The sequence below is a fragment of the Leopardus geoffroyi genome, chromosome D3 (genome assembly GCF_018350155.1).
Source record: "Leopardus geoffroyi isolate Oge1 chromosome D3, O.geoffroyi_Oge1_pat1.0, whole genome shotgun sequence".
NCBI classification, from domain to species: domain Eukaryota; kingdom Metazoa; phylum Chordata; class Mammalia; order Carnivora; family Felidae; genus Leopardus; species Leopardus geoffroyi.
In genome coordinates, this window is record NC_059339.1 from 52,676,625 (window position 1) to 52,691,442 (window position 14,818).

The following is a 14,818-nucleotide window of genomic DNA, read 5'->3' on the forward strand; positions in this document are numbered from 1 at the left end:
GATAATGGAGTATGACCTGCACAGTGTTGAGGAAAAGAAGGAGTTAACTCAAAACTTTAAACCAAGTCAAATTATCAAATCAAGCATGCGAATGATATTTTTCAGAGCAAGTCAGGCAGGATTTATCACCTATATCACACCATTGGACGGACTAGTAAAGGACATTTACCAGCAAGAAGAAACGGGGAACCAGGAGAGAAGAAATGAGATGACAAGAGTGAAGAAACAAGCTGCCAAGAAACAATGCAACTATCTCTCATTTTGGACAACTAAACAAAGAGGGAGAAGAAGAGGGAGACAAAGGAAGCAGGGAGATGCGTATTTCATCCACCTGGCATACTTTTCTCAGGGCAGAGTAATTTCACCTCTCACAATCTCTTGTTCTCACGCTATGTACTGTTTTCTGGCTCTCTCCGGAAATTGGGACTGCTGGTGGTCTTGAACACTTCTTTTCCATTTGAGTCCACACACTGAGTTGAAAGCACACGGCTTACTGACTGAATCTAATTGCATTGTCTTTGAAAGTTGAAACTCTTCCGTGTTTGCTCTTCTACTACTGTGCTGAATGCCTGAATTTCCTTCCATTAAACATTTGGAGTTGTTCAATACACTCCGTTTTTTTTGCACACTGTCATTCATATTGGTGTACAATATGTAAACCAAAGATCTTAGACATCTAATTCAGTGTCTCACAGCTGTTATTCATCTGTTGATTAAATAAATAATCCCCTTATTCATTGGAGCATATGTATGCAATGGTCACCTAATGTCAAAGCAATTCTATATAAGTAAGTACTAATTCCAAATATGAAGTCATGCAAAGCCATGGTTTTGTGATTTTTGTGCATGGCGCCCTCCTGGTAAATGTTTCAAACATTTTTTGAAAGCACGCTCCTCCCCAAAGCGCGAATAATACAACAAACACAGAAACCTAAAACTGAGCTATATGGAGGAGATACTTGAGTGACACTGCCAGGAGAGCTGAATTTGAGAAGATACTGAGAAGAAGAGAAATTGAACGCCAACTGAAGAAATAGCTATGTTCAGGAGAGTGGAAGGTGGTACCAGAAAACATGTGGATAATAGAGGAGTGTGTGGAACAATTTATACACAGAAGCGTTGCAAAAGAGTTTCAGAAAGAGGAAGTTAAGTGCTGCAGAGAAGCAGGAGGGTGGGAAGTGAGAATGGACCCAGAGGTCAGTGTTCACTCACGAAAGAGACTCTTTCATTACGAAGCAGCTGTAGTGGGGGTGGGGGGGGCAAATGAAATTAGCTAGTATAGATTTTAGAAAAAGGTACAAAAAAAAAAACACACAAAAAACATCCTTTTGTAGAATCTCAGTTCAAAGAATAAATAGACATAAAATTATTTATCCCCTACCCTCTTCAACAGAAATGAATGGGAAAGGCCCCACTACACATTTATTCTATTCTGCAGTGATGATTAACTCATCTAAACTCCATACACATATTTGATCTCTCAATTATTTAATCTCTTCTGCAACAAAGGAGAATGTAGAATAAAATTATATCCCAAATGTCTAATCCCAGATAGTAGTTTTATCTTATCTATCAACAAACCATTTGCCAAGTGCTATTTAAAATATAAAAAGAATAGGGGTGCCTAACTGGCTCAGTCAGTTAAGCATCCTACTTCAGCTTAGGTCATGATTTCACGGTTCGTGGGTTTGAGCCCCACATCAGCCTCTGTGCTGACAGCTCAGAACCTGGAGCCTGCTTCGGATTCTGTGTCTCCCTCTCTCTCTACCCCTCCCCTGGTTGGGCTCTGTCTCTCTCTCTCTCTCTCTCTCAAAAATAAATATTAAAAAAAGAATGTAAAAAGAACAGATTTGATTTTCATACCATTCTTCTTTTTCACTTGCCTTTGACCAAAAAGCAGGTCCTGACAACGGGACAAAGGAAGCTGAGGCCTTAAAGGGCAATTTTCAATTAATCAAAGTTAAATTAATAATAATTACAACCTTTCCAATTCAGCCAATGTATATGAACCATCTCTCATTAATTTAGAGAGGACTGAACTACCTAAAACATCTTTCAAAGTCACTTCTGAGTTCCAACTTTGTAAGCCAAAGTGTAATAACTTATGTTTACTGGAGCTGGCATATTTGGTTTATGGATGCACAAAGGTCAAACGTATAACATGTACTAAATGGGTCTCATATATAACCACTGTGCTCATACTTCCCTCAGTTTGGTAGGACTCACAGAACATTTTACATTTCATATGGTTTTATGGATTCACAGAATTTGTCTTCCTAATTTTATAATATACTATTAATCGTATCTATGATTACTTTTATATAATGTCCTTAATCAGAATTCTAACCCCCAAGTATATTGATAGTTTCTTGTAAAAAGACAGAACCATTTTCCAGGAATGCACTATGGGGCAGTAAGTATGTTCTCCCTGCAATGAATTTTCCTTCCACAGTGAATATTTTAAAAAGAGATGACTAGGGGAGGAGGGAAGATGGCGGCGTAGGAGGACGCTGGGCTCACCGCGCGTCCTGCTGATCACTTAGATTCCACCTACACCTGCCTAAATAACCCAGAAAACCGCCAGAGGATTAGCTGAACGGAGTCTCCGGAGCCAAGCACAGACGAGAGGCCCACGGAAGAGGGTAGGAAGGGCGGCGAGGCGGTGCGCGCTCCACGGACTGGCGGGAGGGAGCCAGGGTGGAGGGGCGGCTCGCCGGCCAAGCAGAGCCCCCGAGTCCAGCTGGCAAAAGCAGAGGGGCCTGACGGACTGTGTTCCGACAGCAAGCGCGACTTAGCGTCTGGGAGGTCATAAGTTAACAGGTCTGCTCGGAAAGCGGGAAGGCTGGAGGACAAAGGGAGGGAGAGCTGCTGAGCCCCCGGACGACAGAGCTCAGTTTGGTGGGGAACAAAGGCGCTCGCCAGCGCCATCTCCCCCGCCCATCCCCCAGCCAAAATCCCAAAGGGAACCAGTTCCTGCCAGGGAACTTGCTCGCTCCGCGCAAACACCCAACTCTGTGCTTCTGCGGAGCCAAACCTCCGGCAGTGGATCTGACTCCCTCCCGCTGCCACAGGGCCCCTCCTGAAGTGGATCACCTAAGGAGAAGCGAGCTAAGCCTGCCCCTCTTGCCCCTGTGCACCTTGCCTACCCACCCCAGCTAATACACCAGATCCCCAGCATCACAAGCCTGGCAGTGTGCAAGTAGCCCAGACGGGCCACGCCACCCCACAGTGAATCCTGCCCCTAGGAGAGGGGAAGAGAAGGCACACACCAGTCTGACTGTGGCCCCAGCGGGTGCGCTGGGGGCAGACATCAGGTCGGACTGCGGCCCCGCCCACCAACTCCAGTTATACACCACAGCACAGGGGAAGTGCCCTGAAGGTCCTCACCAGGCCAGGGACTATCCAAAATGACCAAGCAGAAGAATTCCCCTCAGAAGAATCTCCAGGAAATAACAACAGCTAATGAGCTGATCAAAAAGGATTTAAATAATATAACAGAAAGTGAATTTAGAATAATAGTCATAAAATTAATCGCTGGGCTTGAAAACAGTATAGAGGACAGCAGAGAATCTCTTGCTACAGAGATCAAGGGACTAAGGAACAGTCATGAGGAGCTGAAAAACGCTTTAAATGAAATGCAAAACAAAATGGAAACCACCACAGCTCGGATTGAAGAGGCAGAGGAGAGAATAGGTGAACTAGAAGATAAAATTATGGAAAAAGAGGAAGCTGAGAGAAAGAGAGATAAAAAAAAATCCAGGAGTATGAGGGGAAAATTAGAGAACTAAGTGATACACTAAAAAGAAATAATATACGCGTAATTGGTATCCCAGAGGAGGAAGAGAGAGGGAAAGGTGCTGAAGGGGTACTTGAAGAAATAATAGCTGAGAACTTCCCTGAACTGGGGAAGGAAAAAGGCATTGAAATCCAAGAGGCACAGAGAACTCCCTTCAGACGTAACTTGAATCGATCTTCTGCATGACATATCATAGTGAAACTGGCAAAATACAAGGATAAAGAGAAAATTCTGAAAGCAGCAAGGGGTAAACGTGCCCTCACATATAAAGGGAGACCTATAAGACTCGTGACTGATCTCTCTTTTGAAACTTGGCAGGCCAGAAAGAATTGGCACGAGATTTTCATGTGCTAGACAGAAAAAATATGCAGCCGAGAATCCTTTATCCAGCAAGTCTCTCATTTAGAATAGAAGGAGAGATAAAGGTCTTCCCAAACAAACAAAAACTGAAGGAATTTGTCACCACTAAACCAGCCCTACAAGAGATCCTAAGGGGTACCCTGTGAGACAAAGTACCAGGGACATCGCTACAAGCATAAAACATACAGACATCACAATGACTCTAAACCCGTATCTTTCTATAATAACACTGAATGTAAATGGATTAAATGCGCCAACCAAAAGACACAGGGTATCAGAATGGATAAAAAAACAAGACCCATCTATTTGCTGTCTACAAGAGACTCATTTTAGACCTGAGGACACCTTTAGATTGAGAGTGAGGGGATGGAGAACTATTTATCATGCTACTGGAAGCCAAAAGAAAGCTGGAGTAGCCATACTTATATCAGACAAACTAGACTTTAAATTAAAGGCTGTAACAAGAGATGAAGAAGGACATTATATAATAGTTACAGGGTCTATCCATCAGGAAGAGCTAACAATTATAAATGTCTATGCGCCAAATACCGGAGCCCCCAAATATATAAAACAACTACTCATAAACATAAGCAACCGTATTGATAAGAATGTGGTAATTGCAGGGGACTTTAACACCCCACTTACAGAAATGGATAGATCATCGAGACACACGGTCAATAAATAAACAAGGGCCCTGAATGAGACATTGGATCAGATGGACTTGACAGATATATTTAGAACTCTGCATCCCAAAGCAACAGAATATACTTTCTTCTCGAGTGCACATGGAACATTCTCCAAGATAGATCATATACTGGGTCACAAAACAGCCCTTCATAAGTTTACCAGAATTGAAATTATACCATGCATACTTTCAGACCACAATGCTATGAAGCTTGAAATCAACCACAGAAAAAAGTCTGGAAAACCTCCAAAAGCATGGAGGTTAAAGAACACCCTACTAACGAATGAGTGGATCAACCAGGCAATTAGAGAAGAAATTAAAAAATATATGGAAACAAACGAAAATGAAAATACAACAATCTAAACGCTTTGGGACGCAGCGAAGGCAGTCCTGAGAGGAAAATACATTGCAATCCAGGCCTATCTCAAGAAACAAGAAAAATCCCAAATACAAAATCTAAGAGCACACCTAAAGGAAATAGAAGCAGGACAGCAAAGGCAGCCTAAACCCAGCAGAAGAAGAGAAATAATAAAGATCAGAGCAGAAATAAACAATATAGAGTCTAAAAAAACTGTAGAGCAGATCAATGAAACCAAGAGTTGGTTTTTTGAAAAAATAAACAAAATTGACAAACCTCTAGCCAGGCTTCTCAAAAAGAAAAAGGAGATGACCCAAATAGATAAAATCATGAATGAAAATGGAATTATTACAACCAATCCCTCAGAGATACAAGCAATTATCAGGGAATACTATGAAAAATTATATGCCAACAAACTGGACAACCTGGAAGAAATGGACAAATTCCTAAACACCCACACACTTCCAAAACGTGGAAGGAGGAAATAGAAAGCTTGAACAGACCCATAACCAGCGAAGAAACTGAATGGTTATCAAAAATCTCCCAACAAATAAGAGTCTAGGACCAGATGGCTTCCCAGGGGAGTTCTACCAGACGTTTAAAGCAGAGATAATACCTATCCTTCTCAAGCTATTCCAAGAAATAGAAAGGGAAGGAAAACTTCCAGACTCATTCTATGAAGCCAGTATTACTTTGATTCCTAAACCAGACAGTGACCCAGTAAAAAAAGAGAACTACCGGCCAATATCCCTGATGAATATGGATGCAAAAATTCTCAATAAGATACTAGCAAATCGAATTCAACGGCATATAAAAAGAATTATTCACCATGATCAAGTGGGATTCATTCCTGGGATGCAGGGCTGGTTCAACATTCGCAAATCAATCAACGTGATACATCACATTAACAAAAAAAAAAGAGAAGAACCATATGATCCTGTCAATCGATGCAGAAAAGGCCTTTGACAAAATCCAGCACTCTTTCTTAATAAAAACCCTTGAGAAAGTCGGGATAGAAGGAACATACTTAAAGATCATAAAAGCCATTTATGAAAAGCCCAGAGCTAACATAATCCTCAACGAGGAAAAACTGAGAGCTTTTTCCCTGAGATCAGGAACACGACAGGGATGCCCACTCTCACCGCTGTTGTTTAACATAGTGCTGGAAGTTCTAGCATCAGCAATCAGACAACAAAAGGAAATCAAAGGCATCAAAATTGGCAAAGATGAAGTCAAGCTTTCGCTTTTTGCAGATGACATGATATTATACATGGAAAATCCGATAGACTCCACCAAAAGTCTGCTAGAACTGATACATGAATTCAGCAAAGTTGCAGGATACACAATCAATGTACAGAAATCAGTTGCATTCTTATACACTAACAATGAAGCAACAGAAAGACAAATAAAGAAACTGATCCCATTCACAATTGCACCAAGAAGCATAAAATACCTAGGAATAAATCTAACCAAAGATGTAAAGGATCTGTATGCTGAAAACTATAGAAAGCTTATGAAGGTAATTGAAGAAGATTTAAAGAAATGGAAAGACATTCCCTGCTCATGGATTGGAAAAATAAATATTGTCAAAATGTCAATACTACCCAAAGCTATCTACACATTCAATGCAATCCCAACCAAAATTGCACCAGCATTCTTCTCGAAACTAGAACAAGCAATCCTAAAATTCATATGGAACCACAAAAGGCCCCGAATAGCCAAAGGAATTTTGAAGAAGACCAAAGCAAGAGGCATCACAATCCCAGACTTTAGCCTCTACTACAAAGCTGTCATCATCAAGACAGCATGGTATTGGCACAAAAACAGACACATAGACCAATGGAATAGAATAGAAACCCCAGAACTAGACCCACAAACGTATGGCCAACTCATCTTTGACAAAGCAGGAAAGAACATCCAATGGAAAAAAGACAGCCTCTTTAACAAATGGTGCTGGGAGAACTGGACAGCAACATGCAGAAGATTGAAACTAGACCACTTTCTCACACCATTCACAAAAATAAACTCAAAATGGATAAAGGACCTGAATGTGAGACAGGAAACCATCAAAACCTTAGAGGAGAAAGCAGGAGAAGACCTCTCTGACCTCAGCCGTAGCAATCTCTTACTCGACACATCCCCAAAGGCAAGGGAATTAAAAGCAAAAGTGAATTACTGGGACCTTATGAAGATAAAAAGCTTCTGCACAGCAAAGGAAACAACCAACAAAACTAAAAGGCAACCAACGGAATGGGAAAAGATATTTGCAAATGACATATCGGACAAAGGGCTAGTATCCAAAATCTATAAAGAGCTCACCAAACTCCACACCCGAAAAACAAATAACCCAGTGAAGAAATGGGCAGAAAACATGAATAGACACTTCTCTAAAGAAGACATCCGGATGGCCAACAGGCACATGAAAAGATGTTCAGCGTCGCTCCTTATCAGGGAAATACAAATCAAAACCACACTCAGGTATCACCTCACGCCAGTCAGAGTGGCCAAAATGAACAAATCAGGAGACCACAGATGCTGGAGAGGATGTGGAGAAACGGGAACCCTCTTGCACTGTTGGTGGGAATGCAAATTGGTGCAGCCGCTCTGGAAAGCAGTGTGGAGGTTCCTCAGAAAATTAAAAATAGACCTACCCTATGACCCAGCAATAGCACTGCTAGGAATTTATCCAAGGGATACAGGAGTACTGATGCATAGGGGCACTTGTACCCCAATGTTCATAGCAGCACTCTCAACAATAGCCAAATTATGGAAAGAGCCTAAATGTCCATCAACTGATGAATGGATAAAGAAATTGTGGTTTATATACACAATGGAATACTACGTGGCAATGAGAAAAAAATGAAATATGGCCTTTTGTAGCAACGTGGATGGAACTGGAGAGTATGATGCTAAGTGAAATAAGCCATACAGAGAAAGACAGATACCATATGGTTTCACTCTTATGTGGATCCTGAGAAACTTAACAGGAACCCATGGGGGAGGGGGAGGAAAAAAGAAAAAAAAAAAAAAGAGGTTAGAGTGGAGAGAGCCAAAGCATAAGAGACTGTTAAAAACTGAGAGCAAACTGAGGGTTGATGGGGGGTGGGAGGGAGGAGAGGGTGGGTGATGGGTATTGAGGAGGGCACCTTTGGGGATGAGCACTGGGTGTTGTATGGAAACCAATTTGACAATAAATTTCATATAATAAAAAAAAAAAGATTAAAAAAATAAATAAATAAATAAAAATTGAAAAAATAAAAAAAAAAAAGAGATGACTAGATAAATTGAAGGTAATGTTACCAAAGTAACTTTCTCAATGTTCAATTATTGTTTACTTTTAATAAGCCACGGTTTCCAGTATTTCTATAATTAAATTATTTTATAATTACACAAAACGGGGGGTGTTATTAGAAAGCAGACATGAATTAATAAATTACAGCAAACTTCTCACTTGCTCTATGTCTTTTGGGGGAGAAATACATTTTGAAAATATATGCAGCTGATTTAAAAATCTATACTGTTGGCTTAAACACTGAGGATGTAAGTAGGTGAGAATTGATGTAGCCGGATTAAAAACAAAGTTCTTACCTTTGCCTGATGCAAGGATTGTAATATTATATGCACCACCTCTGATGGTCTCTGTCTCTCTATCCACGCTTCTGAAAGTTGTGATTGATCCTGAGTTTTCATCTACTGTCACCCACCCTTTTGGATCAGTTAATTTCTTATACCTGTTAATAATGATAAATTTAAATGACAAAATGGGTCATAGGCCAAATTATAATTCTGGCATCAAAACAAGTTATGAATTTTAAAAACATGGTAAATTTGGAGTTAACTAAAAGAAGATACCTTATGCCACTGCTACTTTTCGTCTCGGGGTCATATGCTTTATATCCGTTGCTCTTTGTTCCCGGTGGCGCATTTTCTCTAATTTTAACAGTTTGCACTGCAGGGCTACACTCGGGGCCCTCATCCTGATTTTTTACATTAACGGTAACTGTTGCTGTGCTCATGACTGATCGTGAGCTAGCCTCTTTAGAATACGGAGCTTCATTAACTACACCAATTTGTAGGTTCACCTGTTGTCTTTCTTCATAATTCAGTGGCTACAAAAGCAAGTGTGTTGAAAATCAGATCAAGACGTTTAACGTTTGGCCATGCTAAGTGGCATACATAACTCGTGCCGGGAATAGTCCTGACAATATTAAACATAGACTCAGAAACGAGGTGGTGGTTGGAAGAGGAGAATCCTTCAACTGATTCAGTATTTGGGTGGACAAAACCAGCAAAACAAAACAAACAAAAACTGTTACTCAACTGTAAGTAATATCAGAGGTCCTGATAATGATTGCAAAAAGTATGTGAGGTTAACACTTGAGAGGTTAGGAATTCCATAACCTAACCAATAGTTATTTTCTGCTCCATTCATTCTTGGGACAACTTATCCTACCATTCTGACATGAATAAAATTATTTGTACCTGGTTTGGGGTAGAAACTATGGGTCAAATTTTCTGAAATGTTTTTCAGAGAGGACAGAGAAGAAACTGGAAAGCTCATGGACATTACACTGTCTTTTGTTAGCTCTTCCATCCCAGGTACTTTCTAAAAAACACTGGTAGTACCAAATTTACTGGAACGTTTTTATTTTATCTTGCCTGATATTAGTTATAATGGGAATGGGTAAAGCCATTCCCTACAAGACAGAGATTTTGTCAGGTGTTAAGACTTCACAGAGATAAGATTCTTTCTTAGAATACCAAGGATTAGGGTAGGGGTTGGATGAGGAAAGAGATAAGATTCAAAGGACATTTCTTTACTCTCTGAAATACAGAAATTAACCCACAAAACTGCAGCTAATTTTCATCATGGTAAGAAGAAAGAATTCGTCACTTTTGATTCATCCTCTTTGTGAAAATGTACAAAAAGGGAAACTACACAGACCCAGGATAGAATCACATTCTAGATAAAGATACAGCACAATGAAGACTAGGACTGTGTCCAAAACAAATGGAGCTCAGGTGGCTTTATGGGCTAACTGGCTCTGGAAATAGCAGTGAGGTCTTCTGAGATGTTGCAGAATAGTATTAGAAAGAGGTTTTACAAGTATCTGCATCTTTGAATGGTTGACGATTCCCATTCTTAACCAAGAAGCTAAGGTTGTAATGTATGCTAGATATAGATGAACAGATCTACAAACGCTCTCCCTGTGGGTCTTACCAGGAATAACTCACCATTTGGGAAATTCAGTAAATAAGTGGAGTCTCCCTGACCCAGCTACAGAAAGAATGGGCCAGGAAAGTTTGGCCCCAAACTTGGCCCCCGTGGGCATCAAAGCTGTGCCAGTATTTGAACTGTTAAGAGATGTTGGTTATAAAGTGGATACTACTGACCATATGTACATGTATATACACACACACACATATATATATATATACACACATATATACACACACACATATATATATATCATTTTAAAAATCATGCCTTTATAAAAGGTTTCCCAAATTGAATATATCCATCCTATTATAGACACGGAGAACATTTACATTTACCTATATATCTACATTATTCATATATTTACCAGAATTCTCTTCTTCTCATTAAACCCTAGTATGCTAATCTATGATATAATAAGCTACAAATAACCAATTTACTAATTTATTCTTACCTTAACCACATACAGAACTCCTTCATTGGTTCTGGGATCTGTTACAATTTTAAAATTCCCATTTTCATTGCCCTTTAAAATGGTATAATTGGCTCTCCAATTAGCAGTATTTATTAAATCCTTATCTTCAACGGTAACACGTAAGATTTCCACATCAACTCTATTTTCTTCCACTGATGTCACATACTAAAATAATAAAAAAACAACAAAAAAAGGCTTAATTAGTTACTGTAACCAATAGAGCACAGTGGGAAGTAAACTCAGTTCTAATTTCCAAGGACTATGGTCACATGATTTTAAACCCTGAGTCCGGGTTACTGTCACGTGACTGGGGATACTGCATTTGAAATCATGCAGCATGGAGAAAGGTATGCATGTTTACCAATTAACACTGGGTCATACATTTTTCTTTTATTACTATCATGCACTTACAGAAGTACGGGTGAATGTTGGCAAGTTGTCATTTACATCCTCAACATTAATGATGCAAGTTGAAGTTGTCTGCAAACCAAAATATTGACCATCCATATCCTGGACTTTTATTTTCAACTGGTATTTATCAATTAGCTGAAAGGAAAGAATTTAATTATTATGCAAAAGCAACATTATAAATGAAATCCTAATTTACACTCTGTAAATTTTCTTGCATTAAAAATTTAAGAAGAACACTTAAATTTCATAGTTTTCATGTACTAGCAAAAGAATAATTTCCTGACACCCGTATTTTTCTATTAATTTATTAAAATAGAGTAGTTTCTTAAATTTATTTTTATTTTTTTAAAGTTGTTAATCATTTATTTTGAGAGGGAGACAGCAAGAGTGAGCAGGAGAGGGGCAGAGAGAGAGAATCCCAAGCAGGTTCCATGCTGTAAGTGCAGAGCCCAATGTGGGGCTCAAACTCCTGAACTGTGAGATCATGACCTGAGCCAAAATCAAGAGTTAGACACTTAACCAACTGAGCCACCAGGTGCCACTAGTTTCTCAAATTTAAAGTGCTACTCATAGAATATAGAAGAATTGGTTTTAGTTTCACTCACCAGAAAGAGAAGATCTAGCCATAGCACATTTTAAAATTGCCTAGTAGTTCATCAAAATCTTTATCTCTTTTCCAAAGTACATTTTTAAGCTGAAAAATACATAGCAGTGACTCTCATACCAGTCTTGTAATAATTAGGTGAGATATCCTCACATAAAAAAGGTAGATTTTAAATATTTACATTTGTAAAAAGATCCGGAATTGTAATTTTTTCTCTCTATGGAAAATGGAATCTGGTTCTTAGGGCTTTCTATTCATCAGGGATTGAAGAACGTTCACTTAGAGTTTAAGAAAAATGTGTTTCTTCTCATAATGGTTTTATTTATCTTAAGTACTGAAGCATGAAAGGATTAAAAGCAACTCTAATAATAATGCCTTCTGGATGAACTTTAGAAGTCTTGGGTTCTATTCCTAACTCTAAAGTAACAAATGTAATCTCTCTGGCAGTTGGAAAAGTCATTTAAAACATTTTTTTCATGTTTATTTATTTTTGAGAGACAGCACAAGCAGGGAAGGGGCAGAGAGAGACAGGGAGACACAGAATCCGAAACAGGTTCCAGGCTCTGAACTGTCAGCCCAGAGCCCGACGCAAAGCTCGAACTCACGAACGAGCCATGAGGTCATAACCTGAGCCGAAGTCGGACACTCAACCGACTGAGCCACCCAGGCGCCCCTGGAAAAGTCTTTTTAGCTAAGTTTTCTCTTCTATAAAATGATAATACTAATACCCTTCTTACATAATTCAACTCTTTTTTTTTTAATTTTTTTTTAACATTTATTTATTTTTTGAGAGACAGAGACAGAGCATGAGCAGGGGAGAGGCAGAGAGAGAGACACACACACACAGATTTCTGAAGCCAGCTCCAGGCTTTGAGCTGTCAGCACAGAGCCCAACGTGGGGCTTGAACTCACAAACTGCGAGATCATGACCTGAGCCGGAGTAACGGACTGAGCCACCCAGGTGCCCCTCAACTCTTTTCATAAGACAAAATAATACGTAAAAAACCAGCCTAACCTTCCACCAAGAATGTTTACTCTCCTCTTAATTCCGTCACTTCTTAAACTTTCTCGTCTGTGTGTATTGCCTAAAATAAAACTAAAAGTTCTCTATCTCTATGCTTTTTACACATGTAATTTTCCTGATTTACTCTTCTCTCATAATCAATCATATAGATAGAGTTAAAAATACTGGCCTCATTTAAAAACTCATGCTAGTGTACTTGCAGGAGAGAATGCGTATTTTGTTTGTAGTGAACTGAGGTTTATTGAAAACAATCAACTGGCTGATAAAGCAAAGGAAGAAATGAAGTTTGGGACCTAAATATTAACTTGTGATATCTTGAGATGGAAGACAAATTGTGATGTGTAAAGTGCTTAAGTGGTTGAAGGCAACAGATGAAAGCTGGAATCCTGGCATTAATAAGTGTCTCTAAAACATTCGTGGGTGAAAACACTCCCAGACTCCTTCATTAGTCCTGTGTTTTCAACTGACTTATAGAAGGATCTATTTAAGATTTGATGGTCAAAGAGGATTTGGTTTATAATTTGCTTTTCCTGAGCACACAAATTCCATGAAGAATCTGTATAATTTATAGAGCTGCAGCAGTAATTCACTCATTCATTTATTCTGCAGATTATACTGTTTTCTTCACTGTCACGCACTCACAGTAAAAATAAATGAATTTATAAACAATAAAATAAAATTTTAATAAAATACAATTTCACTAAGGGATGTCTTTGTAGATGCAGTAAAAAAAAGAAGAATTTTACTAAATTTTCTTAAATTTCAACCCATAGTCTAGTGAAGAAAGGGGAGATATGCATAAAGCATTTCTTCTACATAACATAGTATGATGTTCTTCTCAAGGGAAGTACCTGTGTGATTGTTTATGAACTGAATTAGCTATTGTGTGGGTTTTTTAAATAAAATACCATTTTTGACATGAAAGACATCGACAGTTATTTAAACTAGTGTTAGAAGACAATTTGTCATACATAAAGTGAATCTGTCACTTCAAGGAAAACAACTATGTTACCAATGATAAATTGGGGTTTTCAAGCAAGAATGAGAATTCCAGAAAGCCTGTATTGACCAATGTGATATCAGTGGAGGTGAGAAGGTGACTTTTTCCTCTATGGTATATGAAATGTATCAATATATGGAAGGAGGATCTGCATAACTCAGTGAACCACTATTTTCCAAATGGTCAACACATGATGTTACAAAATCATACATGGGTAAACTATCCACTCACAGTATAAGATAGACAAATGCACTTTAATGTAACAAAGTACAAAACTCATTGATAAGGCACACTGCACACTGCAAACAAAACAAAACAAAACAAAACAAAACAAAACAAAAACCAAAAACTGATGAAATATTTATGAAACCAAACCTGTCAAGTTTTGGTGTACTATTAAAAAACAGTAGCCATAATGATCTGAAATAACTATTAAAATACTCCTCTTCTTTCTAACTTCATATCATGTTGGATTTTCTTTATATACTTTAGCTAAAGCTACATATTATAATAAACCAAATGCAGAAAGAGATATGAGAATCCACCAGTCTTATGCTAAGCCAGGTATTAAAGAGACTTGGAAAAATGCATTATAATGTCAGTCTTCCCAGCAGATTATTTACTGTTTTGGAAAATTATCTTTTATAAAAATGTTATTTATGTTAACATGTAATATATTTATGATTTTTTAAATGGGTACATAAATAAATATTTTAAACTTCTGACAGCTTTAAATACTAACGGAGTAAGTATCAATAAATATAACCCACTAAACAAAAGATCTTGGGAATCCTCAATAGCATTTATTGGTCCTGAGACCAGAAAATTTAAGGGCCACTGTTCTAATCCATGAGAAAACAAAAGAGGAAGAAGAAATGAATCTGGTA

General features: G+C 38.5%; 1 protein-coding gene across 2 annotated transcripts in view; it reads right to left on the reverse strand.

Annotated features, from left to right (window-relative positions):
- The window catches only part of DSC2 (desmocollin 2), a 42,897-nt gene that overhangs the window by 10,466 nt on the left and 17,613 nt on the right, over positions 1 to 14,818 (reverse strand). For both annotated transcript variants that reach the window (XM_045457272.1, XM_045457273.1), the window contains exons 8-11: positions 11,304 to 11,438; positions 10,872 to 11,057; positions 9,052 to 9,308; positions 8,788 to 8,930 (exon numbers count right to left, since the gene is read on the reverse strand). In XM_045457272.1, coding sequence (XP_045313228.1) covers positions 8,788 to 8,930; positions 9,052 to 9,308; positions 10,872 to 11,057; positions 11,304 to 11,438 — 721 coding nt within the window. The remainder of the gene's footprint in view (positions 1 to 8,787; positions 8,931 to 9,051; positions 9,309 to 10,871; positions 11,058 to 11,303; positions 11,439 to 14,818) is intronic.